The 25,884-nt window shown below is 43.8% G+C and overlaps 1 protein-coding gene across 4 annotated transcripts in view; it reads right to left on the bottom strand.

The window, feature by feature from the left end:
- The window catches only part of MDN1 (midasin AAA ATPase 1), a 154,423-nt gene that overhangs the window by 35,375 nt on the left and 93,164 nt on the right, over nt 1-25,884 (bottom strand). For 3 of the 4 annotated variants that reach the window (XR_007470601.1, XM_049695470.1, XM_049695472.1), the window contains exons 51-74: nt 25,467-25,599; nt 24,327-24,442; nt 23,431-23,564; nt 20,311-20,468; nt 19,969-20,089; nt 19,393-19,603; nt 18,389-18,620; nt 17,579-17,708; nt 16,736-16,906; nt 14,056-14,270; nt 13,293-13,680; nt 12,426-12,535; nt 11,097-11,802; nt 9,036-9,197; nt 8,310-8,583; nt 7,345-7,580; nt 6,662-6,757; nt 5,936-6,030; nt 5,554-5,675; nt 4,803-4,949; nt 3,838-3,947; nt 3,145-3,218; nt 2,462-2,660; nt 538-697 (exon numbers count right to left, since the gene is read on the bottom strand). Coding sequence is in view for 3 of the 4 variants with exons in the window: in XM_049695470.1 (XP_049551427.1) it covers nt 538-697; nt 2,462-2,660; nt 3,145-3,218; nt 3,838-3,947; nt 4,803-4,949; nt 5,554-5,675; nt 5,936-6,030; nt 6,662-6,757; nt 7,345-7,580; nt 8,310-8,583; nt 9,036-9,197; nt 11,097-11,802; nt 12,426-12,535; nt 13,293-13,680; nt 14,056-14,270; nt 16,736-16,906; nt 17,579-17,708; nt 18,389-18,620; nt 19,393-19,603; nt 19,969-20,089; nt 20,311-20,468; nt 23,431-23,564; nt 24,327-24,442; nt 25,467-25,599 (4,500 nt within the window). In the remaining variant the exon portion in view is untranslated. The remainder of the gene's footprint in view (nt 1-537; nt 698-2,461; nt 2,661-3,144; nt 3,219-3,837; nt 3,948-4,802; nt 4,950-5,553; nt 5,676-5,935; nt 6,031-6,661; nt 6,758-7,344; nt 7,581-8,309; nt 8,584-9,035; nt 9,198-11,096; nt 11,803-12,425; nt 12,536-13,292; nt 13,681-14,055; nt 14,271-16,735; nt 16,907-17,578; nt 17,709-18,388; nt 18,621-19,392; nt 19,604-19,968; nt 20,090-20,310; nt 20,469-23,430; nt 23,565-24,326; nt 24,443-25,466; nt 25,600-25,884) is intronic. The other variant, XM_049695471.1, reaches the window with a different exon arrangement.

Raw genomic sequence — 25,884 nt, 5'->3', positions numbered from 1 at the left:
TGCGGCTGGGGGGTGGGTTGAGGTGGCGGAAGTGCTGAAAGGCTGCCAAGGGCCCAAATGATCTTTTAAGGTCGGGAGTCCCTTTCCCAGCCACTGCTGATATGCTGTACAGCACGAACAGGGAAACGAGACTGCTACACCTCTCTGAAGTGAAGGAAAAAAGAAGTGGACTGTGGACAAACCTCCCTCTTCCTTTAACCCAAGAGAGACAACATATTGAGAGATGGGGACAGCCTCAAGACTCTAGGAAACCCTTTACTCGTGTCCCCAACCAGCAAGAGCTGACATGGACAGGGCTGCTGTAGAAAACGGCCTAACACTGCACCGGTGTGCACGGGAGGAGGACAAGGTGACCACCTGTGGGGTCTCAGCTGGCTCCTGTGTCTGGGCTCGGATGGTTTTTAACCCACTTGCTTAATTACCTGCTCAACGCTATTTAAGATGTCTCAGAAGGACACAGGTATCTCATTCCAACCCTCCCAGGCCACTGAGGATACCAGAGAGAGCAAAGCCCCCTCATCTTGGGTGTGCACTCACCAGTGAACTGGTCGAGGCCCTCCACGAGGCAGGGTAGGGGGCTTCCCTTCATGAGCACCAGGCACATCTTCCTCATGCGTTTCACAAGCTTCGGCAAGCGACGCAGAAGTGCCCCCTCCCAGGCCGGAGGGGCACCCTGACACTGTTCTGGAACCACGGCCTGTGAGACAGAGCACAGGTTATTCTCACTGCCAAGAACAACAGTCCTAGCACGAACCTGCACGGGTGCTAAGTTTAAATGCTGCGCTGCTCCACACACACCTGGCTCAGCAACAGAAAACTCTCCTCTCCACGTCTCTGAAGTCTCACGAGAACAAAGGCATCCTCGCCAAAATTAAAACAGGCACGTGCCGCGGGTATTCAGCATTGTGTGTTGCTGCTGTGGGAGGTCCCCGTAGCAGAAGCCCTGCTCCCCACCCCCCGCAGCGCCTTCTGTGCTCGTCACCAGGGGCCTGCGCTTCTGCTCCATGAAGGTGGAGATCCGACAGCATAACTGCTGCCTTTAAGGTGCTGCACTGCACTGTGCTTCTCAGACACGTAGGCAAAGCTAACCTGATCCGCCAAAGCTGACTTCTACCACCATCTCTCCCCTGCCTCCAATTCCTGACTAACAGTTAAAATACCAGGATCCAGATACTAGGCAACCATCGGAGGCCTATTTTCACTAGATTTTTCCCTTGAAAATCCCTGAAATTCTGGGACTTCCTTGGCAGTCCAGTGGTTAAGACTCCACGCTTCCACTGCAGCGGGTATGGGCTCCATCCCTGGTAGGGGAGCTGAGATCCCACATGCCATGCAGCACGGCCTCCCACCAAAAAAGAGACCTGAAATTCCTGTGCTGTCATCAATAGTTAAGTTTAAAAATTTGATCAGCATGACAAGTGGTGAACTGATGAATACAATCAAAAGAAAATTTGGCAGCCATATCACGTGTGCGGCCATATCATGGCTGTATGCTCAATTTCTATTATGCTTTCTGAACTATTAAAATATTAAAAATCGCTTGAGGAACCCCACTGCTAACTCTATAGACCCAGGGTGGAAAGCACAGTAGGAAGACAAAAGTCATTACTCCCTTAAGAGTGCTCCCGGGCTTCCCTGGTGGCACAGTGGTTAAGAATCCACCTGCCAATGCAGGGGACACAGGTTCGAGCACTGGTCCGGGAAGATCCCACATACCGTGGAGCAACTAAGCCCATGCGCCATAACTACTAAGCCTATGCTCTAGAGCCCGTGAGCCACAACAAGAGAAGCTACCATAATGAGAAGCCCGTGCATTGCAACAAAGAGTAGCCCCCGCTCACCACAACTAGAGAAAGCCCGTGCGCAGCAACAAAGACCCAACGCAGCCAAAAATAAATAAATAAAGTTACTGGTTGTGGGGGAAGAGTGCTCCCTACACACAGTGATTATGAAGCAGGGACATCCTCCTGTAACAGGCCTGCTCACCCAAGGTCTCGATAACTATTTAAATTTTCAGGAATTTTGCAGCTCTTAACTCTTGGCGCTTGAAACTGGCCATGATGGGAGTACATATGTTTCTACACCACGGTCACCAGCAACCACTTCAAACCAGCAGATCACTGCACACAGTCACTCCCTGTGCAGCAGCTTCATCACGTGGGAGCTCAAAGGCAGCTTCAATATCCTAAACTGACACTTTAAATCTTCCCTCACAGGTAGATGAACTGTTCACAGGTAAGCACAACAGTCGTTTCCACAGGCTAACATGAAACTTCCAGCACCAGGATTAATGCTTTCTGCCTTACTCTGCAGCAGGTCATGCAATGCTATACCACTCGTCCAAAGAGGAAGATTTCAAAGGCATTCCCTCACCTAGTGCTAAGGACACTCCTGCCACAGAAAGCAAAGACCCCACGCAACTAGCTCAGGAATAAGCAAACACTATCCCACGAGCTAATACCTGTGCAGCTGCTGGCCGGGCTAACAGGGTCTCTCTCAGTGCCCGATTCAGACTCTGAATGGGCGACTCCTCACTTGCGGCTGCATCTGTTGGCCTTGTCAAAAAGTCTGGCTGTTCCTCCTTGTCACTCTCCACCAGGGATGACCGGCAGGGTTCACTCAGGACAGCTTCAAATTTCTTCATGAATTTAAAGAGGGTTCTGGCCCCAGGTAATGACAGAGATGGGCAGAAAAAAACAGGATGGAAAGTGAGGAAATATGTAAATGACATATAACACATACATAGATAACTTAATAACTTGTACTTCTGGTACGTAATGAGCTCCTTAGAAACTCATAATTTTTTTTAAAGGAAAAAGTATGGCAGGTGTTCTCGTCTCTCTTTTCTAGCAGGAAAAAAAAGCCAGGAACGGTGGGATCACTTTGCTCAAGGTGAGCAGGTGGCAGAGGACTCGACCTTCCACGGCACACAGCCTGCTCTGCCTCCAGACACATCCGTTCCTCCCGCAGGGAGACTCTGCTTTGGGTGGAAGGGCGTGGTGTTGGGAAGCCAGCAAAACAGTGTAGTGTTTTTTAGTTAAGTTCAAGGCAGCACAAGTCAGGGCTCTGTAACAATGTAGTCATGCTGTCTACCATTCAAAAATTCGGAGTTTTGGTCACCCCCAGCTTTAAAAGATCAATTACCTGTGTGTCTTTTCCACAGACTGTTTAATAGACCAGAAGCTGACATCATTCCACTTGGATATCTTAACAAATTCCTGTAAGATAAATGAAGCTCAAGGAATGGCTTTATAAAGCTGGTGTCATTCTGTTCTTTCTAGATCATCTGTTTGCCGAAGACCAGAGCCCACTCCATCTCAAACACAGGACTGTGTGTCAGTAAACAAGTAAAACAAGTCTAATAAAGGAACCATGTGTTTGTCTCAAAGCAATGGAAAAAAAAAAGTGCTGCTACAATCAGTAGGTCACTATGTACTCTAGCTTAAACCAGGGATGGTTCCACGACCACTGAAAGTGTCAAAAAGAGAGGATCCTCCTTACACCCCTAGCACCTCAACAGCCCATAGCCCAACACCAGATGGTACGCATCTGTGGTGGAAGATCAGCCTGGGCAAGACCAGGGGAGCGGGCACTAACATCCCTCTTAGGAGCCTCTGAAAAGGGGCCACGCCCCGGAACCCTCAGACACGCGGCCAGGTCAGCAATGGAGCCAATGCCACAAAATGAAAAACCCACCATCCTAGCTGGCAGTTGCAATGCTCTTCTCCATTCCCCAGATCCCCCTGCCTCACAGTCAAATGGATAAAAGAACAGAACTGCGGGAGAATTTGCTGATTTTGTCCTCCTAAGAGTGATTATGACAGCCGTTCATCTTACTTTAAGCTCTTTTTCTAGGGGGGAACGAAGTTCCACAATTTTGGCCTGGACCCGGTCAAAGAACTGCTTGTAATAATGGTACAAATTCCATAGAACACTGCAAAGTGAATCTGGAAGAAATAAAAAGGAAACAAAAACACCACACTTGCTGCATGTGCTGCTGGCTCCCCCTCTGAGGTTCACATTTCAGTGATGGTCCTTCCTCCGTACTCTTTAGGCCACGAGACTACAGTGCAATGTAGCACATGCAGACTATATAACAACAGCTCATCAGGAAGCCGGGGTTACCAGTTCCCAGAGATGCAGGCTCTAAATCCTACCCTATATTTTCATTTCAGTCTGTACTGGATTTTTTTGGTTGCACTTTTGTTCTTAAAGATGGTGTACTCAGACATTCTGCCAAACTCACAATTTCCAACCTTTCTCGGAATCTTATTGTAAAGTCAGCAGAAACTAAGTCTGTTTTAAAAGATGGCATATTAAGAGGCTCACCTTGACGGCTCATTCACGTAAATCTATATTCATTTTACAGCGGCACTTTTGTCTAAACTGCTGTGGTCAGCGATAGGAATCGACAGTAGAAGTTTTATGTGCAGTTCCTTGACACGTGGCAGTGCTCTCCTGAGATCAAAGAACCTACTAATAATGGCCTGGATCAAGCAGAAGCTTAGCAGGACATATGCACTGTCTAGACAGAAAGATGTGCTGCCTCAACATGCCAGCTCCCGAGCTCTGCATCTGGTGATTTACCTCTGCCACGCTTCGCTAGCCAGGGCTTCAGTTATAACCAGTCTGTACTCAACTTTAATGTTTTTCTCTATACCTAACCTGAATCACATTATAGGAAAAGACAACTGAAACTGTTTTGTTAAAACCTGGTATGCCACAAGACACTTGTCTCATGTGGAGAATTCAAAGGGTAAAATTAAAGAAAAAATATTATACATACATATGTATATCCTTACCTTTTCCTTCAACTTGTGGCATCAGCAAGACATGACAATGGAAAACCAGTAACATCTGAAGTCGTACGTGGAACTCTCCCAGTGAAGATCCTTCAATAAATGCTTGTAACGTGCTGACCAGCAACATCAGGGTCATCTGTCTGTCATCTTTATAGAGATTCAAAGAAGAAAACATACACGTGCCTGCCACCATCACTTGCTGTCACAAAGCGCACACAGTCTACTATGGGATTCCCGAGGGATGGCCGTCAAGTAGAGACACCAGTTAAGGTGAAGCTTTGAAGCAAGGACCATAGCTAAATTCCAAGCTGATTTAAAAACTACAGCCCCACTCAGGGTATGTGTGAAATGCACTCACAGCAAATTAGGAAACTGAATTATGAGGTACTTGTTCTAAGTATGAGATGAAACCCTTTTAACTCAAGCATTTTAACTACTACCTACCAAGACAGAAACTTTCTCTTTGACTTGTCTCATGGATATAGAGAAGAAAACTTTATCTTCTGACTAGCTCTCTAGACTCTGGACAAGTCACTTAAACCTCTCCGACTTCCATTATTATTCTTAGTAAGAATAAAACTACACAGCTTTCTTGGCTGACCTCTCAGGAATACCTCGCAGTCAGATGATACATCCTATGTGAAAGTAGTGGGGCGAGGACACATGGGAGCAGGTAAATCCCACACTCTGCTGCACTTCAAGCTTAGCTTGGACCCTCTAAATAAGCAGGGGATTTAGAGACGGGTGTTACCTTCCTGCTCTTCTGTTTGTTCTTGCATGTGCTTCTCCAGCATCTGATAGATGGAGAACCAATGCTTGGTGGATTTCTCAGTATGGCGTTTCATGGTATTATCCAAACTCATGGACCAGCAGCTGAAACATGGAAGTAGAGGCCAAGGAGGCATTTAAGGAAACCTATTCAAACATCTGAAACCACAGAAGCAGAAGCTAAATATTCACTATTCTCTCCTCCCAAATGGAGATGGAGAAGCTCCCAGTCTGCTGCCTCCGAACGCATGCTGTTGTCTGGTCTCCAGCTGACATACTACATAAACTCTGAGGAAACAAACTATCCAAAGACTATATCCCTACAACCTAAGTTCAGGAGGGGAAGTGACAAATGTATCACTTACTTCAGTTCCAGTTTACGCCAACGGATGACCATCTGCGTGACCACATCAAGATGCTTCCGCAGAGACAGGGCCCGACTTGCATTCTCCTCCCAATCCTGAAGAAACACAGATAAAATTTACTATGGCCATTATTCAGTCCCCTGACCACCTCCTCACTCAGGAACACCCTGGACTTTTCTTGAGCAAAGACCCCTGGGACCTTCAACAACTTTTATACTGATTTACCAATAACTAACCAGAATGAGTTTACATCCAGCTTATCCAGCTTTGAGTTCTTTCTGGTCACTTGACAGACCTCCAGCAGAGCAAATAGCACAGGGTTTGGAGACCTGAGTCTGAATCTCTGTTGGTAGTCACGTGACCCCTCCAAAGTCCAGAGCCCTAATCTGAAAATCGGGGGAGCACCAGCCCCTTCAGAGGCTGTGAGAGGACTGAGGGGCTGAAGAGTGGAGGCACCCTGCCAGTCTGAAGGCCAACCCAGAAGTCCTGGCAGACTGAGCCCTTAGGACTGGTGGACGCTGCGTCCCACCCTTGAGAACAGGTGAGGCAGGTTCCCTGTGTCCCATGGAGGCAGTGGCTTCACCTGCAGTAATCTGACCTTATGTCAGAAAAACCAAGGAGTTTCATCCTTTTCCAACCCAAACTATCACATCCTGTCCCTCTAACACTAAGAGAATCTCTTCAGTTGACTATAACTAAAATGAGGACTGGAGAGAATCCTCTTACCTGTGCCTTTGCCAGAAGGATCTCTAAGCCATTCAGGAACTTCGAGATGGGGCTGGAAAGTGGGAAACTACGAATCCTGTCCATTACAACCAGCAGCTGCGGGGGAGGGGGGGAAGGGGAGGGAAGAAGATTTGGGCATCCTTGTGGGACTGTCAATCACCCAAAGTCACAGGGTACTGAAGAGGGGCCTGACTGGAAGTTTCATGCAAAGGCCCTGCCTCGTGAGCACTTAGGAGAGCTGCGGGTGAAACTTCCAGGGCTGCAGATCCTGCCCAAGATAAACACTTTATCTGCTGCACTACTCTGGAAATAAGATTGAGTTTGATAAAGTAATTACTCTTATTACTCTCTGTTATAAGTTATTACAGAATTAGCTGAATGATCACAGAGCGAGGTCTGAGTTAAAACTTGAAAAAGCCAGGCCCTTGTTAGTATAAGGATGTGTCTGAATAAAGAAGCAACATAGCAGCACTTCAATACATGGACGGAAAACCCTGAGCAGCAGATAAAATAAGTGGAATCTCAAACACCATTTACACAACAGCATTACAACCTGGTATATTCATCCTCCAGGGAATAACACTGCACTGAACCGCAGTTCTGTAAACCTCTGTTTGCGTATCCAGTGTGCAAGTCACTGCCCCCAGGACAGTTGAGAGGCCGCCTCCCCACCGCTGCCCTACCTGCTCAAGCGCCGGATGTTCCGGCCAATCCTGCAGCAGCTGGCGGACGGCCTCTGAGAAGCCTTCAAGCACAGGCTGGCAGTGCCGAGCTTCCGGGACATTGGGGTGATGGTAAAAGTCATAGGGACCGTCAGGCTTCACCATCAGGTCCAAGGTCCCCTCCCCAAAGAGAGTGTTACGGGACAGGGTGTAGGCCAAAAGTTGGCTGCCCAAGAGCTGGTCATTCAGCTCAACTCCTGTGAAGTTAACAAGATCACTGTAAAGTTGGTATCAAGTTACAATGAGGTCAGCAACATGCTCAGAAATAATGAATGACTGCGACTAAATGAAGTAGATATTGCAATGCCATTCACCCACAAAGCAGCAAAGGTCTGAAAGACTGTGACCCCAATACTACAGTGGTCACCAAAATCTGCCCCAAGTTTCGGTATATACAGAGGAACTCAGATGCTGCCTACATGTAATCAAGAGGGTGCAGAGTTTGGTTTGAGGATTCCAATTCCCAGTTTTTGTAGCTCTTCTTGGTAGGCAGAAATGAAATTTAAAGCCTCCTTCCTACTTGCAAGGAATAACTCATGAGGTCACATAGGAAACTGCATCAAACCATATCCTGTGAGATTAATTTCTGAGTTGCCAGGTTGCTCCCAGGAATACATGATTTCATTAGAAAAGCACTGAAGCTGTGAAAGGGAAATTGGAAATAATGCGGAGAAACGAGACCATTTAAACTAATTCTATACCCTTACTCTTAATCCCCTTACCCCCATATATTCAAAGGGTGAAAACCCATCTTTATTGCAGAATTTTAAATCAATTTTTTGGAATTAGCTTAAGTCCTTTAAGATAAGGAAACAATAAGGAATTTAGCAAAAACAGGGACGTAATAGTTTCAACTGTCCCAGAAGTAGCAAGCACATCTATTCGTTTTGATTTCCCAAGAGCTTAACAAAAGTAAACTACCATACCCATCAGGGGGTAGAAGTTTGTCACAAGCGATGCCCCAGTCTGGTAGCAGGACAGAAACAGGCTGAGGTAGTGCTCTGCCACGTGTGGCGGCGGCGTCTGCTGGTACCAGAGGGACCGAGCAAAGCCGAGGCACAGCTGCTGGTGTATCAGCATCACAGCCTGCATTGAGCTCTGTGACAGGAGGGCGGGCTCTGTGGCAGTCTCCTCTTCTTGTCCATCTGAAGGTCCCTTCTTTGCCTCTAGTGTTGGTTCTACCAAAATATCTGCGAAGTCCTGTAAATAATATTAGAGCAATTGAACTTTTAAAGTCAAAATCCAGTTCTAATAAGACTAAAAGGAAGGGGGAAGGATGGAGTGTGAATGATCAAGAAAATGAAAAAGGAAATTACGTGCATTGAGAAATGTTTTAAAAATTACAAAACCATTCAAAGGGATGTAACAGGAACTAACATAGTGCTTGCTGTAGGTTAGTTACAGAGTAAATCCTAAGAGTTCTCATCACAAGGAAAAAATTTTTTTTCCTTTTATTTTATATCTATATGAGATGATGGATGTTCACTAAACTTATTGTGATAATCATTTCATGATGTATGTTAAGCCACATCACTATGCTGTACACCTTAAACTCATACAGTGCTGTATGTCAATTATATCTCAATAAAATTGGAATAAAAAAAAAAGAATTCAAAGGGCAGGTGTGTGGTACCAAGGGGACTCGTTCCAACCTCTCCATGCGGTGGGAAGTATGTCCTGAACTCCCACTCTTCCTCCTCCTCCTCGCTCAGGGCTGTCCTAGAGTTCCTGCCCCGGTATCTGTACAGGCTGCTTTCCTGCTCGGCCTTCTCTTGGGCTCTGCGTTCCTGTTCATCCCACTCATTGATGATTTCCTAAAAAAATCACACATTCCGAAGGAAGCTTATTTGCCTTTGCTGAGGCATTTACAATGAACAGAGGCAAGACTTGCTATCTCTTCCTCATGAAAACAAAATACCATGGTTCAAGAACAAATAAATGCCGACATCCAAGACACTAAATTCCATGTAACAGAGAGCAAATGGGATTTGTTTTCAAACTGTGTATCTGCAGCAAACTGAGTTTCCTAAACACCCCCCTGCTGTATTGTTACAATTTCGCAGGTGTGAAAACTTGCTGTAGTGGCACGACTGGGGACTTCCCATCAGGCGTGAATGGTGCTCTGCATGAAGGACAGGGTGAGGGTCAGCAACATGGGTGTGTGATGCAGACTGCACTTGGCCAGCACCTCAGGGAGATATCCTGGGGGTCTGGAAAAGGGAAAATGGGCTGGGGACTGGGTGGTCGAGGGGAACTAATCAGGCAAAACCGGGCTATACGACACCAGACATTTCTTAAACTCCCTACTACCTCTAAAGCCCTACAATTGGCAAAAACTATAAAGAAACCACCCAGTATTGAGAAGAACTGAGAAGATAAGCAACCCCAGGATGACAATTTGTATTAAAAGCCCAAGCAAGCAGTTAACCTTTGTCTCAGCAATTCTGTTTTCTAGAAGCTTTACCCAAAGATCTGGCTTTAAGACTTTTAGGATGGCACTGGTTTGGTTTTTTTTTTCCCCCAAAACAGAAAAAAAAACCTTTACATATAAATGTAAATATTCAGTGAAAGGAACTGTTAAATGACTTACCCATACAACAGAAAACCCGCAGTCACTAAATATGATGCAGGTGGAGAATACCATAATCATGACGGAAATAAGCACTAAATTTTAGCTGTTAGATTTTTAAAGGCAAGTTGTAAAACAGAATGGACTTTCTTAGTGGTTTGTAGGGCTCGAGCCATTTGAGGACATTATCTCGGGGACCACAGAGGGTATAGCATTGTCCTCAACCAGAGCAGCCCTTTTATCTGTTAAATACTGGATCACTCTGCTAATATTTGTATTTTTTAAAAGGGTCTACTCCCCGCCACCCCAAAAAATTGTATACCACTGGGAAAAAACAGCTGTAAAAAATTTAGTGTCACAGATGTACACTTACAGATACATGCACAAATGAGCAAGCCTATAATAGAACACACCAATGTGTTAACAGTTATATAGTTTTGAGTGGCAGGATCGAATAATTTCGCTTATACTTATTTTAATTGTCTACAATGAAAACAAGTTGCTTTTGTTGATAAGGGAAAAAACAGAATTTATTTTTTTATTTTATTTATTTATTTTTTGCGGTACGCAGACCTCTCTCTGTTGTGGCCTCTCCCATTGCACAGGCTCTGGACATGCAGGCTCAGTGGCCATGGCTCACGGGCCCAGCCGCTCCGCAGCATGTGGGATCTTCCCGGACCAGGGCACGAACCCGCGTCCCCTGCATCGGCAGGTGGACTCTCAACCACTGCGCCACCAGGGAAGCCCCAGAATTTATTTTATTTTATTTTCTTGGCTGCTCTGCTTGGCTTGCAGGATCTTAGTTCCCCAACTAGGGATTGAACCTAGGCCCCTATTTTCTTAATATTAATAAAAGTTCATTCAATTACATGGCAAAACCCACCATAAAGTCAAAGAACCAACAAAAAAGGAGAGAATATTTGCAGTGTGTATCAGGCATAAAGGGCTAACAACACTTAATATCTTTTTTAATCTCTTAAAAATTGACAAAGGCCCCTAAACCTGACAGTTAAATGGGAAAAAGCCAAGTAGCAGACACTAGATCCCCAGTGCCTTCCCACACTGTCTCACCTGCACCAGGAACCGCTAGTGTCCTGTAGGCGACCTGCTCGTGCCCCCAGCTCCCGTCAGGAGGAGGGCTTACCTGACACACATGTCTGAAGAGCTGCAGGGCCCGCTGGTCCAGCTCTCCCTTGCACAGCACGTGGGAGCGCAGGTACAGGAGGGCGTTCAGCAGCAGCTGTTCTTGGGTGGGGCAGGGCCTCTGGCTCTTGCCCTCCAGCTCCTTTCCTCCCAGGCGCTTAAGGAGCAGCTTCCCAAGGCCTCGCAGGACCTCCTCCGACTTCACCGAGCACAAAGCATCTGCGTGAGCATAGTAGGTGGGGAAGGTGGGGCCCACTGATGGGAAAGCCAACAGGGATGTGGCCAGGGCACCCAGCCTGTGCGCGCAGACCACACCACCATGGAGTGAGGCGTGGACCTCGCACGCCACCAGCCGCATGCCATGCTGCAGCTGCAGGACGGATGCCTGCAGCGGGGCCGCTGCGTCTGGGTAAAGGGCGAACTCCTCTGCCAGCCGCCTCCGGAACTGGTGGTGTGACTGCTGCCAAGAGGCCTCCTCCTTCAGAAGGTTCTGGGCCATCTGGGCAGCCCGAGGTCCGTCCGTGTGGAGGGCCTGCAGGAGCCGAGTGAGCAGGTCCTGAACGGCAGAGGCCTTGGCGATGCTGGTGACATAGTGGTGGACCTCCTGTACCAGGGACTCATACGCAGGCAGCGGGGGCCTGAAGGCCTGCTTCTTGGACAGGCTGCAGATTAAGTTCTCCAGCTGATCAATTCTCTGGCGAAGCAACCTAAAGGCAAATTAACACAGTATGCAAATTCTGTCAGAAGCAAAGCAGCAAATCTAGACTGAGTCTCAGGAAAACAGCAGGAAGACATTTCAGCCACTGAGGCATAAAATGATACATGGACAATTATAATGAAAATGGATAATATATACACAGGCATTTACTACGTGCAACACGTGTCGTTGAGCACTTCGGGGGCACGTCTCACTGAAGTGGGCACTATTACCTTCCTTTTACAAATACGGCACTGAGGTTTAAGGTATTGAGTGGTCTACCCAAGGTTTAAAGCCAAAGGTCAGGGACAGGACTGGAACTCAGAACCCACTACTAAACACTATTTCCTAAGGTAACAGATCTCCACAGTGCACGTCATCACACCCCACTCCTTCCACATTGAGAATAAGCTCTGCTTTCAACCCTCCTGGCCCCATGCGAGTCCTCCCCCGCCTTTCACAGAGTATGTATTTTTCCTGATTATAACCATGGCTTTGGGATCTACCTGCTAATGTAGTTCAGAGATGTAGACCATAACCTCAGCTTAACACTGTAACTATACTACAAAATGTCTTTTTAAAAAGAATATTCAAGCCAATAACCCCCAACTGGAATAATCACTACGGTGTTACCTGACATGAGGATGAGAGTGATCGAGGACTACTTCATCCTCCAGGTCTCTTCCGGTCTGCAGCTGGGATGAGAGGCTCCGGGTCTTCCACTCACACTGCAGCTGTTGTAACTAGCGGAAGGGGAGAGACTGGTCTGCTGTGCCCAGCTAGGGCCAGGCCCCAGAGACAAAGCCCTGGGGGAGGGTCGCTCCCTGGATGGAAGGAACCTGAATGACCCAAGGGCAGGGGTTTCTGTTCCACTAACCTGGACCACTCACCTCAGAGCTGTCAGGTGAAAAGACACTATCTCACTTATGCCAATGAACTTCTAAGTCTCTGCTACAGCAGTCTGGTCATCACCCCAACTAACATAATTTTCCTTCTTCAAAATATAGAACTAGTGTATCACTATCTTAATGTATTCAGTTCCTGAGTTTGGTTGCAAGTTCAAATAGCAAGAGCTTCACCACATTATCCGAATCTACCTACTTCCTGAGTTTTGGATAACAAACACCCAAAGTTCAAAACCTAAGGAATGCTATACGCTGTCTAAAGAAGTTACCCAAATCCAAATATCCACAACATACTTTAGGCAGAGGGATCTGGATAGGGAAGGATACCACTAGAGTTCTCCTGCTGTGCCCTCTGCCCAGGGCAGCCTATCAGAAGAAACATCAGAAAGGCCCCTCCCAGTGCCTGAACCTACTCAGAGGAACCCGCAAAGAGGAAAACACAGTCTTTAGAACACACTCCTGGGATGTCACAGGGCAGCTTATGTAAAATCATCCCTCTGTGCTCTGAGCATCCAAAGGGAGACAAAGGAGTACTATACTAAGCAAAGCCAGGCAGTCAGGGATGCAGCCCGCGCTCCAAACCCTCCCTCCATACCTCTTCCTTGGCGTACTTGAGCTTGTACTCCCTCTTCACGGCGGGGTCGAAGCGTGCCTGGGGAAGCCAGGTCTGGATCTGGAGCAGGCCCAGGCTCACCCACAGGCTCCCACGGTGGGCTGGCTCAGGCAGGTCCCGCTTACCCTCCCCCTCCCCGAACAAGTGGCTCAGGGAGGTGAGCAAAAGGCACAGCAGCTCCTTGGGCAGCGTCTCCTGCCCGGCCATGTCCCCGAGAGTCTGGGCCACGTGCTGGCATGCCTGGCTGTCCCCAGGCAGCAGCTGCTCACAGTTCTGCACGTACTCCTGCCGCCGGGGCTCGGGGAGCAGCTCTGCCAGGCCAGCCAAGTGCCGGCACAGCACCAGCCGCTGCAGCTGGGAATCCGTGCGTCTGTGGGGACAGGGAAGCACTTAAGGGTCTGCGCCACAGCGACCACCATTCCTTTCTCATGCTACTTGTTCTTCCAGAAAATGACAAGACAGACTGCACTGCCTACACCTAGAGGTGAATTTCTGTTCTCACTTAATCTGATACGGTTTTCTAAGTACCACCTTCTTGATCACAATATACTTATAGCTGACAAGAGTGGCTGGCCAGCTCACAGCAGGCTCTGTCGTGGACTGAAAACCTGCTCATCCAGCCAGAAAACACCCTTCCTCCACCCACTGGAACTAGCCACTATTGAAGAAAGCTCTGACCGAGGTCCCCACTACATGCTCTGGAGGAAAGATGGGAGCTGTACCGTCTATCTGGGGGAGGGAATACCTGAACTCTGCTACAGAAGGGACAGCCATGTTGGTCCAAAGCACCGAGCTGATGTCCTGGAGCTGCTGTGATCTCTCAACCCACTCCCCCAGGGTGACATGTGAGGAGGACAGGATGGGGAGGCCGCTCACATCCCAGGGACTTGCTCTGTAGCTGCTGGTCAAGACTTCAAAGCAGCACTTGGAGAACACGGCTCTACTGAGACTTCCAGGACCCTGATAAGGGGAGAGGAGTCATGTTAACTTTTAGAAATCAAAAAAAAGGGTTTCAACAAGCAGCACTGGGGCACCTTAGAGGAAAGAAAGAAATTTTAAAAGGAGATTCAGGTTGCTAGGAACAGGTAAACATCAGCCTGAGACAGGACCAGAAGGGCAGAACGGGGGCGGGTGCAGTGGGCCTTTGAAGGACTCCATTCTCTATGAAGGAGGAGCAGTGGGTGCTTTAGTCATGCAGAAGAAAACCCCTCAAACCTGGGCATCAGGAAGACCAGTTGTGCAGCAGAGCTGGGGGCAGGAAGGTGAGACCTGAAGGCAGGGGAAGGAGTTGGAAGACAAATAGAAGAGCCAGGGACAAGTCTGTCTCCCTGGACTGTTAACCTGGGACACAGGAACAGCTGTCCATGAACGAAGGGTTAGCGGGTCAAATACACGAGAGCAAACCTGACTCTATGCAACTCTTGGGGACCCATAAGGTTTAACACTAAAAGCTTTGAGAGATGTTTTACACTAAAGAAATCAATCTTGATAGAGCAATGGAACAGAACTGAGTCCAAAAATAAATCCATGAACATTGTGGGAATAAGGTGTTATGACAGAGGTGGCCATTTCAAAAGAGATGGAAAGGATGAACTAGTCAAAACTGGCGTTGCTAATACTGCTTTAGGATATGCCTGTTTGTATAAAATAAAAAATTTGCATCCCCACCTCACAAAACAAGATATCCAGATGAGACTGATGTAAACATAAAACAAAAACAAAAAGAGAAAATATGAGGGCTTCCCTGGTGGCACAGTGGTTAAGAATCCGCCTGCCAATGCAGGGGACATGGGTTTGAGCCCAGGTCCGGGAAGATCCCACATGCTGCGGAGCAACTAAGCCCATGCGCCACAACTACTGAGCCTGCGCTCTAGAGCCCGTGAGCCACAACTACTGAAGCCTGTGCGCCTAGAGCCCATGCTCCACAATCAGAGAAGCCACCGCAATGAGAAGCCCGTGCACCGCAATGAAGAGTAGCCCCTGCTCGCGCAACTAGAGAAAGTCCATGCGCAGCAATGAAGACCCAACACAGCTGGGGGAAAAAAAAAAAAAAGGAAATATGAGAAAATGTGTTTTTTAACTCTGTGGGTAATGAAGGAAGATCTATTTAAAAAGCATGATACCAAAGCCAGAAAGTAGAAAGGGACCGACATATTTAGAAAACACTATAAAACTTCTGTGATATAAGAAAACATCTTCAAACTTGAGAGACAACAGAACACTACAAATGTATCTCCAAATATATGTTGGGTAAAGGTTTAATATCTATAATACATAAAGAGATCTTCAATAATAAAATGATGATTAATGACTTTTCTTTTTTTTAACAAAATGAGCAATAAACATGACTGGAAAATTCAGAGAAAGAAATAAAGCAATCAATATACATATGTAAAGACATTCAACCTGAATAATAATCAAAGGAATATGTATCAAAATGAGATTTTTTTTTTTAACTGTATGACTGGCAATAATTTAAAGTGTTAATAACACCTAGTGAGGCAAAGATACGGAAACACAGGATATATGATAAGTGAAACGTGCTCTAGTCCCAAGTCCACCGTGGTCATCCTGACTTCATGTTCTCCCTCTTCACTGTCTCTTTGCAGGTTTAAAAAGTGAAAAAACGAAAACCTACTTCCCTAGACGTTCTAATAATATTTACAAATCTCTTTAAATGTGAAGACACTTTGGCCAAGGGTTAAATTCCAATTCTCGTCACACATCCACAGAAATACTCAGACAAGTGGACAAAGGCTTATACAAGGGTAGTTGATGCAGGTATGTTTGCTACAGGAAGGGGGAGGAGAAGGCAAGAAACCTCAATGCTTATCAAGAAGAAAGTGATTAAATGCATTACAGCACATTAGTACAGTAGAATACCTTAAAAAGAATAAGCTGGAATGACAGGTGCAAATTTCCACGACATATCATGTGAACCAAGAAGGTGGCCTTGTTTTTATTTACATATGTATTTAATATAAAAATGCATGTTAACAAAAGGATACAGAACAAAGAGTAGTTATTCCCAGTGAATTCTACATTATATACATATATAAATACACATGTATACATATTGTGTATGTATATGTGTATGCATATATATATACACACACGTATGCACACATATCTACATGTTTCTGTACTGTTTAAAATCTTATAATTAGAAAAAATATTTCAATTAGAAGAGAAATTAAAGACTTTTTAAAGGAAATTGTGTTTACATTAATTCAGGATTTCCCAAATCATTTAAGATGGAATATCTTTTTTGAAGGGACACTTATTAATATCTTACAGAAAATAAAGTATTGCAATCATTTACTTTTAGTCACTGCTCTATCCTAGGAATAAATGTTCATTGCTAGATCCATTGAGAAGTTTCTTCTACTATCATCAAACATTTTTATAATTTTATGGCAACAAACCTTTAACGTGGGGTCCAGAAGGGACTTGGGTGTCTCCCTCTGCTGCACACCAGGCAGAGGGCTCCATGTTAGCCAGTACTCTGGATTTGTGGTCACAGTACTGCTCCAGAAAGATGTAAACGTGGAATTAAATAACTCGGACCACAAAGAGATCCTTTCTTCAGTAGACATCTAGAGATAAAGGAATAATTAGATAAGAGAGTATTTGAGAAAGGTTCCATAAATCATTATAAGGTCTCTCTGTCTTGTAAGACTCATCTAAAACTAACATGGGTTTAAAGATTATTAATCCTAATGTTCCTGATTTTCTGCCACCCCAGTTGTCTTGGTCAAGTCACTTAACCTATTTATAATTTTATAAAACATAAGATCTGACTTTATAAAAGTGCATGAGAAAACTTAATTAAAATAATCACACAATTATGTGATCAAAATAAATAAATGAATAAAACATTATTATCAAAAAAATTTAACGTTGTACTAATGAAGTTACATTAACTACAGTTTACCACTATTCACATTTAACAGTTACTCTTGTGGAAGGGTAAAAAACACTCTGACAATACATTTTTGAGCAAATAAAATAAAAATAAGCAAATATTTTAGCCTCATTTAACTGGAAACCAAATGAAATGATCTGTGATAAGAGTAGAGAAATACCAAGGAAATTACTGCCAAAGAACATTCAAAGTTCTCCCCTTTGAAACTTAATTCAGATAAGACTAGAGTTTTACAACATGCAGTTTTTGAGAATAAATAGATGTTCTGCAATCAGTCTGCCATAGAAAATCTAATCAGCTCATAGTGCAAAGGAGGTTTTTTGATTTTGATTTTGGTTTTTACCTTTTGATGGTGCACTAAGGACCAAAGGTCTCGAAGCTCTTGAGGAGCAACTGGTGTGTGCTTAAGACAAAACGTGATGTGATGACTTATCTCCTCCTCTATATGGGGTTGCTGGTTTTTGCTGGACCTGCTCCAAAAATAAAGAGGGAGAGAGAGTGGGCTGTAGGCTTTCAATGAGCTGCTAGAAAACTGCTATGTAAGGGAAGATGGAACACACAGGACTTGGAGTACATTTATTTAAAAATGAGCAAATAATTCTACTGGAAGAACACCTAGTAACATTCATTCATTCATTCATTTATATAAATTTATTTAATTAATTTATGTATTTTTGGCTGTGTTGGGTCTTCATTGCTGTGCACGGGCTTTCTCTAGTTGCGGCAAGTGGGGGCTACTCTTCGTTGCGGCGTGTGGACTTACTGCAGTGGCTTCTCTTGTTGCGGAGCACAGGCTCTAGAGGTGCGGTTTTCAGTAGTTGTGGTGCGTGGGCTCAGTAGTTGTGGCGCACGGCCTTAGTTGCTCCGCGGTATGTGGGATCTTCCCGGACCACGGCTCAAACCTGTGTCCCCTGCATTGGCAGGCGGATTCTTAACCACTGCACCACCAGGGAAGTCCCACACCTAGTAACTTTTAGAAGTGCAGTCAAAACAGGCAAAGCATCTTCAAGAAGTTTTGGCTTTCCAAAGTGGCAAATGACCTCCCTCTGCTTCAGCAACTATGCCCCCTCAAGACAACGCTGTGTAGAATACACGGAATAACCTTGCAAGAAAATAAGTGCCCCCAAAGGAAAAAAACTGAAGGATGGCTCACCTTCTCAGGCAAGCCTGCGTCATAAAATCCGCTGTGACTCTGTACTGCCAAAGCATAGCCAGGTACTCCATTGCAGGCCAGAGCTGAACACTCCTGGTGAGCTGGATTAAGGAGGTAAAGCCTGGCTGTGACAGGGAGGAAGCTTCGCTGTGCTTTTTCTCCAGAAAACCAAGTGAAAGTCCTCTGGCTTTTAGCTCTGAACACTGAGCATTCACAAGACTCTTCAATTCATCTGGACAAAAAGACACACAGTGGTCAGTGGTCAGGCTCAGATTCCCAACAGCCAGTCACATGACCATTAGCTTAACCTGAGTTCAACTTCACCTGAGCTTGAGTGTCTCATGTGTTAATACAGGGGTCCCCAACCCCCGGTCCGGTCTGCAGCCTGTTAGGACCTGGGCCGCACAGCAGGAGGTGAGCAGCGAGGCGAGTGAGCGAAGCTTCATCTGCCGCTCCCCACCGCCCCCCACCGCCCCCCATCGCTCCCCATTGCCCCCCATCACCGCCTGAGCCATCCCCCACCCCCGCCATGGAAAAACTCTCTTCCACGAAACCAGTCCCTGGTGCCAAAAAGGTTGGGGACCGCTGTGTTAAATAATGCTATTAATACCTGCACAATTCCAATGATAGAATTAAATAATATATGTAAAGTTTAAGGAATTCCCTGGCAGTCCAGGGGTTAAAACTTGGGCTTTCACTGCCGTGGATCTAAGTTTGATCCCTGGTTGGGGAACTAGGATCCCACAAGCTGCGTGGTGTGGCCAAAAAAAATTAAAGAAAAAAAAAAAAAGTTTAGCCCTATGCCTGATACTTATTTAGTGGTCGGTATAAGTATACAGGGAATAAATAAATAAATAAAAGGAGAATATCTAAGGGAAAACTTTAAAAAACTTACTGGCTGCAAATAAATAAATAAATAAATTAAATAAATAAAACGTATTGGCTGCAGAGCAGAGGATATGCTTAGAACATCTGTCAGCTAGCCAAACTCCAGAGCACATTACCTGGGTTGACATCTTCCAGAGTATTAGCTCTGAGGACCAACCCCCAGGCCTGTAGGAGACTTTTCTTTAATGTCCATTCAGAAGCAACCATTTGGAGCCGACTAATGTCTTCCCACCATCCACTCTCCCCAAGGGCAGGCATCCGCTCTCTGATGGCAAGGGCTTTGTTAAAGACCTTCAATTGTGAAAAACACTCCACCACCAGCTTGTCCTGAAACAATAAAACCCAGGAGAGCCTATTACAGAGGAGAAGAGTAGTTCTTTTTAGCAGCCTATTCATGGCTGAAAAAAATGTTTTAAATATTTCCTTAATGATTCTATAAAACATAAAGTTGGTTTACTCCTGTAGATCTCAGGATATTCACAGTAATACAGTTAAAAGTCTACTCAGCCTTAAAAGTCTCAAGAATAAGTAAAATGATAACATTTAACAAGTCAGTTAATAGTACTCATTGAACATCTAAGAATTAAGCTGTGCAAGCAAGGCCGAGTATAGTTGAATGGCAGTCCCCACGTTCCAGGAGAGCTGCCAAAGAGGTCAAATCTTTGTGTTTCCTGCATGCTTCCAAGTCGTACCTTAAAAGGAAACGGTCGTCCCAGAAACTTCTGTAACTTCTTTATACCCGTGAATCCACCAGTTGGGCTCCCCAAGCAATTCTGAATATGTTCTGAGACGGTCTGAACCTCTTTGTAATATCTTTAACAAAGGAGATAAAGGGCAGAAGGGAAGTAAGGAAAGGGGGAAATGCTGGATGGTAAGAACATCACTCACATTTTGTATTTGATTTACATTCACCAACAGGCCAAGGGAACAAACCAAAGTAAAGCCAAGAAGAAGCACATTTCAATTCCTAACCCTCCTCCCTTTAATGTCAATACTGTAGATACTGACGTTGTTACTCTAAATATGACTCTTACTTGTTTTCGTGGTTCATCAGGAGTTGCGGGATCTGACGAATCAAATGTTTTAAAACCCAGTGCCAGTGAAGGGCAAGCAAGGCCAGGCCTGGTGCATCCACTTTTACTGTATCGGCCACGGTCCAGAACCGGTCCCGCCACCGCACAGAACCCAAGATCTAAAAACAAAGTAAACCAAAACTGCTCACAAACATCTCCCAGTAAAGGACACGGAACACTGACTTCAATCATTAATCAATACTCAACATACACACGTTAAAGATCTAGCATCCGACTGGAGTATTTTTAGGGATTATTAAGGCAGTCAGAGGAAGCAAAGCTCTTTCCTCCTATTATTTGAAGTTCAGTTATCAGAGAAAGTGGAATTACTGGGTCATGTGGTAAGTGTACACGCAATGTTGTAAGAAACCACCAACCTGCTTGACAAAGCAGCTGCACTATTTTGTATCCCATCCAGCAGTGTAGGTGGGTTTCAGTTTGTTCCACTTCCTTGCCAATACTTGCTGCTGCTGACCGTTTTAATTTTAGCCATTCTGGTGGGTGGCACCGCACTGTGGTTTTAATTTACATTTCCTTGATAACTAATGATGTTGCAATTTTTCCAAGTTCTCATTGGGCATTCATTTATCTTCCAAGAAGCATCTATTCAAATTCTCTTGTTCATTTTAAAAAATTGGGCTGTCTTATTATTTGTCTATAAAATTTACATGTGATTTATCAACAGTGTCTCCCAGTGTTTTCCTTTTCTTAAAGCTATCTATTAAGTTCTTTATTTTGACAAAATTGAATTCATCAATTTTTTTCTTTTATGAAGAATGCCCTGAAATCTTTGCCTAGCCTCAAGCTGTGAAGATTTTCTCCTATGTTTTCTTTTAGAGGTTCATAATTTTAGCTTTTATACATAGGTCTATGATCCATTTTGAGGTAACTTTTCTATATGATGTAAGGTAGCAGGTAAAGGCTCATTTTTATTTTATTATATGGATATCTAGTTTTTCCATTACCATTTGCTGAATGAACTGCTTTCTCCATTAAATTACCTTTGCATATTTGCCCCCCCGCCCCAAAACTTCACTGACCATATAAGAGGGTCTATTTCCGAAGTCTCTTTTTTGTTTCACTGGTCTATATGTCTATCCTTATGACAATAACTACTGTTTTCATTAATGTAGCTTCTTAATGCAAATCAGGTATTGTGAGTCTCCAACTTAGCTGTCCTTCTAATTATGTACTTTTACAGTAGTCTCAAGATTAGTGATTCCTTTTAGGTTTTATGATGTCAGAGCTGTTTTCATAATAATGTCACGTTATTTGCCTTTTTCACTATGTTGACATTTGCACTGATGGTACCAAAAACAGGGCCGGGGGTGGAGGGGACAAACTGTGATTGGGTGTCTGGCAAACACTGTGTGGAAAATGAATGAAGTCAACCTGTCAGTTCAAGAAAAACAGGAGAGTATTTGTTGCTGATGATAGAATTCGAACCTTCAAGTAAAACCTAGAACTTTGAAAAACTAAGAGCTTGACAACTTCCCAATACTTACAGATTTTTTCATGAGGTAACTTTTTGTGGTAATTTTTCATGAGTGTGACTTTTTAAATTTATCTATATTGAAAAATGTAACGTGTCAACACTTGGAAGATCTGATAACTCACTGAACAATACTTTCCAAATTACCAGTGCATGAGAACATACATGCAAGGCTAGAAGTCCATCCAAAATGCAAGCCAGGCCAACGGATTTTAACACATGACAAGATCAGTGATACTTTTTCAGATTCCACATTACAAGTAACCTTTACAAAACTAACACTTGTCAACCTGTGGTATAGAATGAAAGAATATCACAGTTATGTGAAATGTTGTTAAATACTCCTCCCTTTCCAATCTCTTAGCCACATGAAATAGAGGCCAGTTTTTCTTCACAAACTTCAATCCATACAACATACTGTAAGAGACCGAATGCAGAAGCAGGTGTGAGAATCCAGGTTTCTTCTGTTAAGCCAGACATTAAAGAGACTCGCAGAAATGTAAAACAGTTCCACTCCTCTTAATTTTTCTTTTGGAAAATAGTTGTTTTTCATTAAAAATGTTATTCATATTACCACGAAATGAATTTATTACTGTGTTTCTTAAACATATTAATAAATATTTTTTACATTTCTCAGATTTATTTCCTAAAAGTAAATATTGATACACGTAAACACATAAACAAAAGTTCTTTGAGGGTTTTGGTAACTTTTATGACCATGGGGGGGTGGGCCTTGAGACTAAAAAGTTTAAGATCTACAATTCTAGTTTAACCAGAATTACTCGAATAATCTGGATTCAAGCCCAATTTAGTCCATATGTGACAATCATGTCTAAGAAGGATTAGTGAATTAAAATATAACTGTTAAGATTCTGATGTTTATCAACAGGTGAGTGGATGAATAAGATGTAGTACATACATGCAGTGGACTATTACTCGGCAATAAGAAGGAATGAATTTTTGAGACACAAAATAATATGGATGCATCTCAAAATAATGATTTTTTTAAATATATTTTTTTCATTTTTATATTTTTATTTTTTTGGCTGCACCACACGGCATATGGGATCTTAGTTCCCTGACCAGGGATCGAACCGAACCTGTGCCCCCTACATTGGAAGTGTGGAGTCTTAACCACTGGACCACCAGGGAAGTCCTCAAAATGATTTTAAGGGAAAGTAGCCAGATAAAAAAGAACAATATAAAATACTAGAAAACACAACTGAGCACCAGTAACAGAAAGCAGATCAGTGGATACCTGGTTGGAGGTGGGGGGGCAGGAAAAAAGAAGAGAAAACAAAGAACAAGAGGAAAAGGTCTGAGGGTGATGGATAGGTTCACTGTCAGGACTGTGGTAATGGTAGCACGGGTGGACACATGTCAAACATACAAAACTGTACACTTTATATGCGACTCACTATATGTCAGTTATAACATCATAAAGCTTTAAAATATGTGTATCTATTTAAATTCTTAAGAACTTCTCAAATAATATTGTACATGTAACAACACTGAAGTTGTTCTTGCCCCTAAGAATCTTTGTGCCAAGAAATATGTTGCTTAAGATAAAAACAGGTACATCTCCTTACCTCATTAACACTGGCATCAGACACCATCCCCTGGGAGGACTGTACCCAGAGCAGGATTAGCGCATCACAAAGTTCAAAAAAAGCAGCAAGATTGACCACGATTTCATGGGGCAGGCTGTGATAGCTCTCTGGATCTTATAGAGTTGGTATAAACAAAATAAGAATATTTGATCAGATTTAAATCTCTGGACATTTTCAAAATCAACAGTAATCTACAACTTAATGTTATTCTCAGTACAAGGGTCAATTTGAAACGTGAAAATTGAAAGCAAACCTTTGTCTATTATTAAGTTAGCAAGTTAGTCGTGCATATCTAGAGACGTTCATAACGTCTTAATTAAAAAAAAGCATTTGTTTAAATACAATTTCTAAGTGTGTATATGACTGGATGGATAGATAACACAGACAGATCTGAGAAGATACAAACAAATATACTATTAACAGTAGCTGCTGTGAGAGGAGACTTTTTCCATTTTTATGCTTCTATATAGTTTGAATATTTTCCAAGAAATACCGTTATCTTTTCAATTTAAAAAAAAAAGGAGGAAGGAAGAAAGAACCTATAAGCAAATGCTTATGAGCTCACACTTTTGAGCCAACAGAACAAGTTTCAAGTTCTGGCTCTGCTACTTGCTAGAGATGTGACCTTGAGCATCTCTGTGCCTCCCTTTCCTCTCTCATGAGGCTTATCTCATGGTTGCTATAAAAAGTAAATGAGATCAAGGACACGTAAAAAAGCACTTAGTCAAAACTACTGAATAAGGGAAGATGTTCAAACTCGAGCTAGCAAATCAAAAGGAATCAGTACCATGGCATCAGCTGCTAAATCCCTCTCACCTTCAGCAACATTATGCAGTCAGAGGCATAAATGAAGAAAGTAAAGGTAATGTCCTTACCTTTATGGAATTCAAAGGACATTCTCAAAACACTATTTCTTAACTTTCTGCCACCAACAGAAACCAAATTTGCTTCCGTAAAAATCCGTTTTTCCCGATCAAGATATATGATTGTCCTGAAATGAGATTCCATAACATAACGAATAGTTATTGGTTAATAATACTTATTACAGCCTCTACCGGCTGAATCCTGAGAACCCTTGGAACATCAGTCTCCTTCAACCTGCCATTCCCCTCGTGCCTCTGCAAATTCTGGACTAGAGAGACGGCAGCAAGAGGGATGACAACTGAGCTGGGGGGGGAGGAAGACAGAGGGCTAGGTAGACCACCCAGTCCCTCTGTGTTGCTCTGCCATGACATGACAAACTATGCTGTGAACTCTTAAAACTGGCCATCTCACAATTAACCTGCAGTGCTGGAAGTTACCTGGGGAGGAGGAAGGGGGAGTTGCTGGGAGGGGGGACAAGGGGGCCTCAGAGGTGCTACTACTACATTATCACATGAGTGAGCTCACTTTGTGAAAAGTCACCCAAACGATATATAATCATCATTACTGTACTTTTCTGTAATGCACGTTACACCTCAATTACAAAATTATTCTTTAAATCTATTACACTAATGGCCAATTAAAAAATATTACCGGTCATTACATTAAAGGTGAGGAAAGACCAACTTATATAACAGTTATGTAAATTTATATTATAGGTCACTATGTACGTACATCTCCAACATTGGATGGGGCAGATAGATGGCTGAGGAAAGGACATGTGAAAATGCAAGGAGCTGCTGGGAATCACACAGAAAACAGCGGAAACACAACTATCCTATGATAAAAGATTAACCATAAAACAAATTCCACCACTAATGCTTCACTAGTGTATTTATTAAAGTACCCTATTCAATTATTAAGAACCTGTCACATTCCCAGGCACCTGGACATCACGGTCAGAATGATTTTGCTGCACATGGAGCGTGAAGGAGAGGTGGTGACAAAGCAATCATGTCTGACACCCACCACTTCTCAGGTTCAGAAAATTAAACACACATAAGACTGTCAAGTATAGCTTAGGAAAGGTATTATCTGTGAAGCCATAGTGTACAACAAGGCAAAGAGCACCCAGAACAGTAGACTTCACCTACTTGTTTGCAACAGACTCTAAAAGGACAAAGAGCTGCTCAGGCTGGTCCATTTGTGGGTCAAAGTCCATCGAATTTCTAATGATGTCCAAAGCCTGCATATTCCATCGGGGATCCAGAGGGATCACATATTCATCTGGTTTAAAAAACAAAAGGTAGAATTTTGGAGTTAAACTCCTTGCCTGGCAAATTTCAGTTGAGGATTTTCATTGTTTTACTTTGATCCCACTGAGTCCTGCCGGGGAAGAGAGGGACCAAGGAAATGGTTTCAGTCCATGGTGGTAGAAAGGTAGGGTTCAACAGCTTTTACGCTATTTCCTTTCTAAAGGCAAAATTTCTTCTAGCCCTGAAAATTCATTCCACCGTAGGATAGAAAGGTAACCTCTGCTACAGCATAAACATTCCAACAAATGTATTCATT

The sequence above is a fragment of the Orcinus orca genome, chromosome 12 (genome assembly GCF_937001465.1).
Source record: "Orcinus orca chromosome 12, mOrcOrc1.1, whole genome shotgun sequence".
In the NCBI taxonomy this organism is placed as follows: Eukaryota; Metazoa; Chordata; class Mammalia; order Artiodactyla; family Delphinidae; genus Orcinus; species Orcinus orca.
This window is presented reverse-complemented; position numbering and strand designations above follow the sequence as displayed.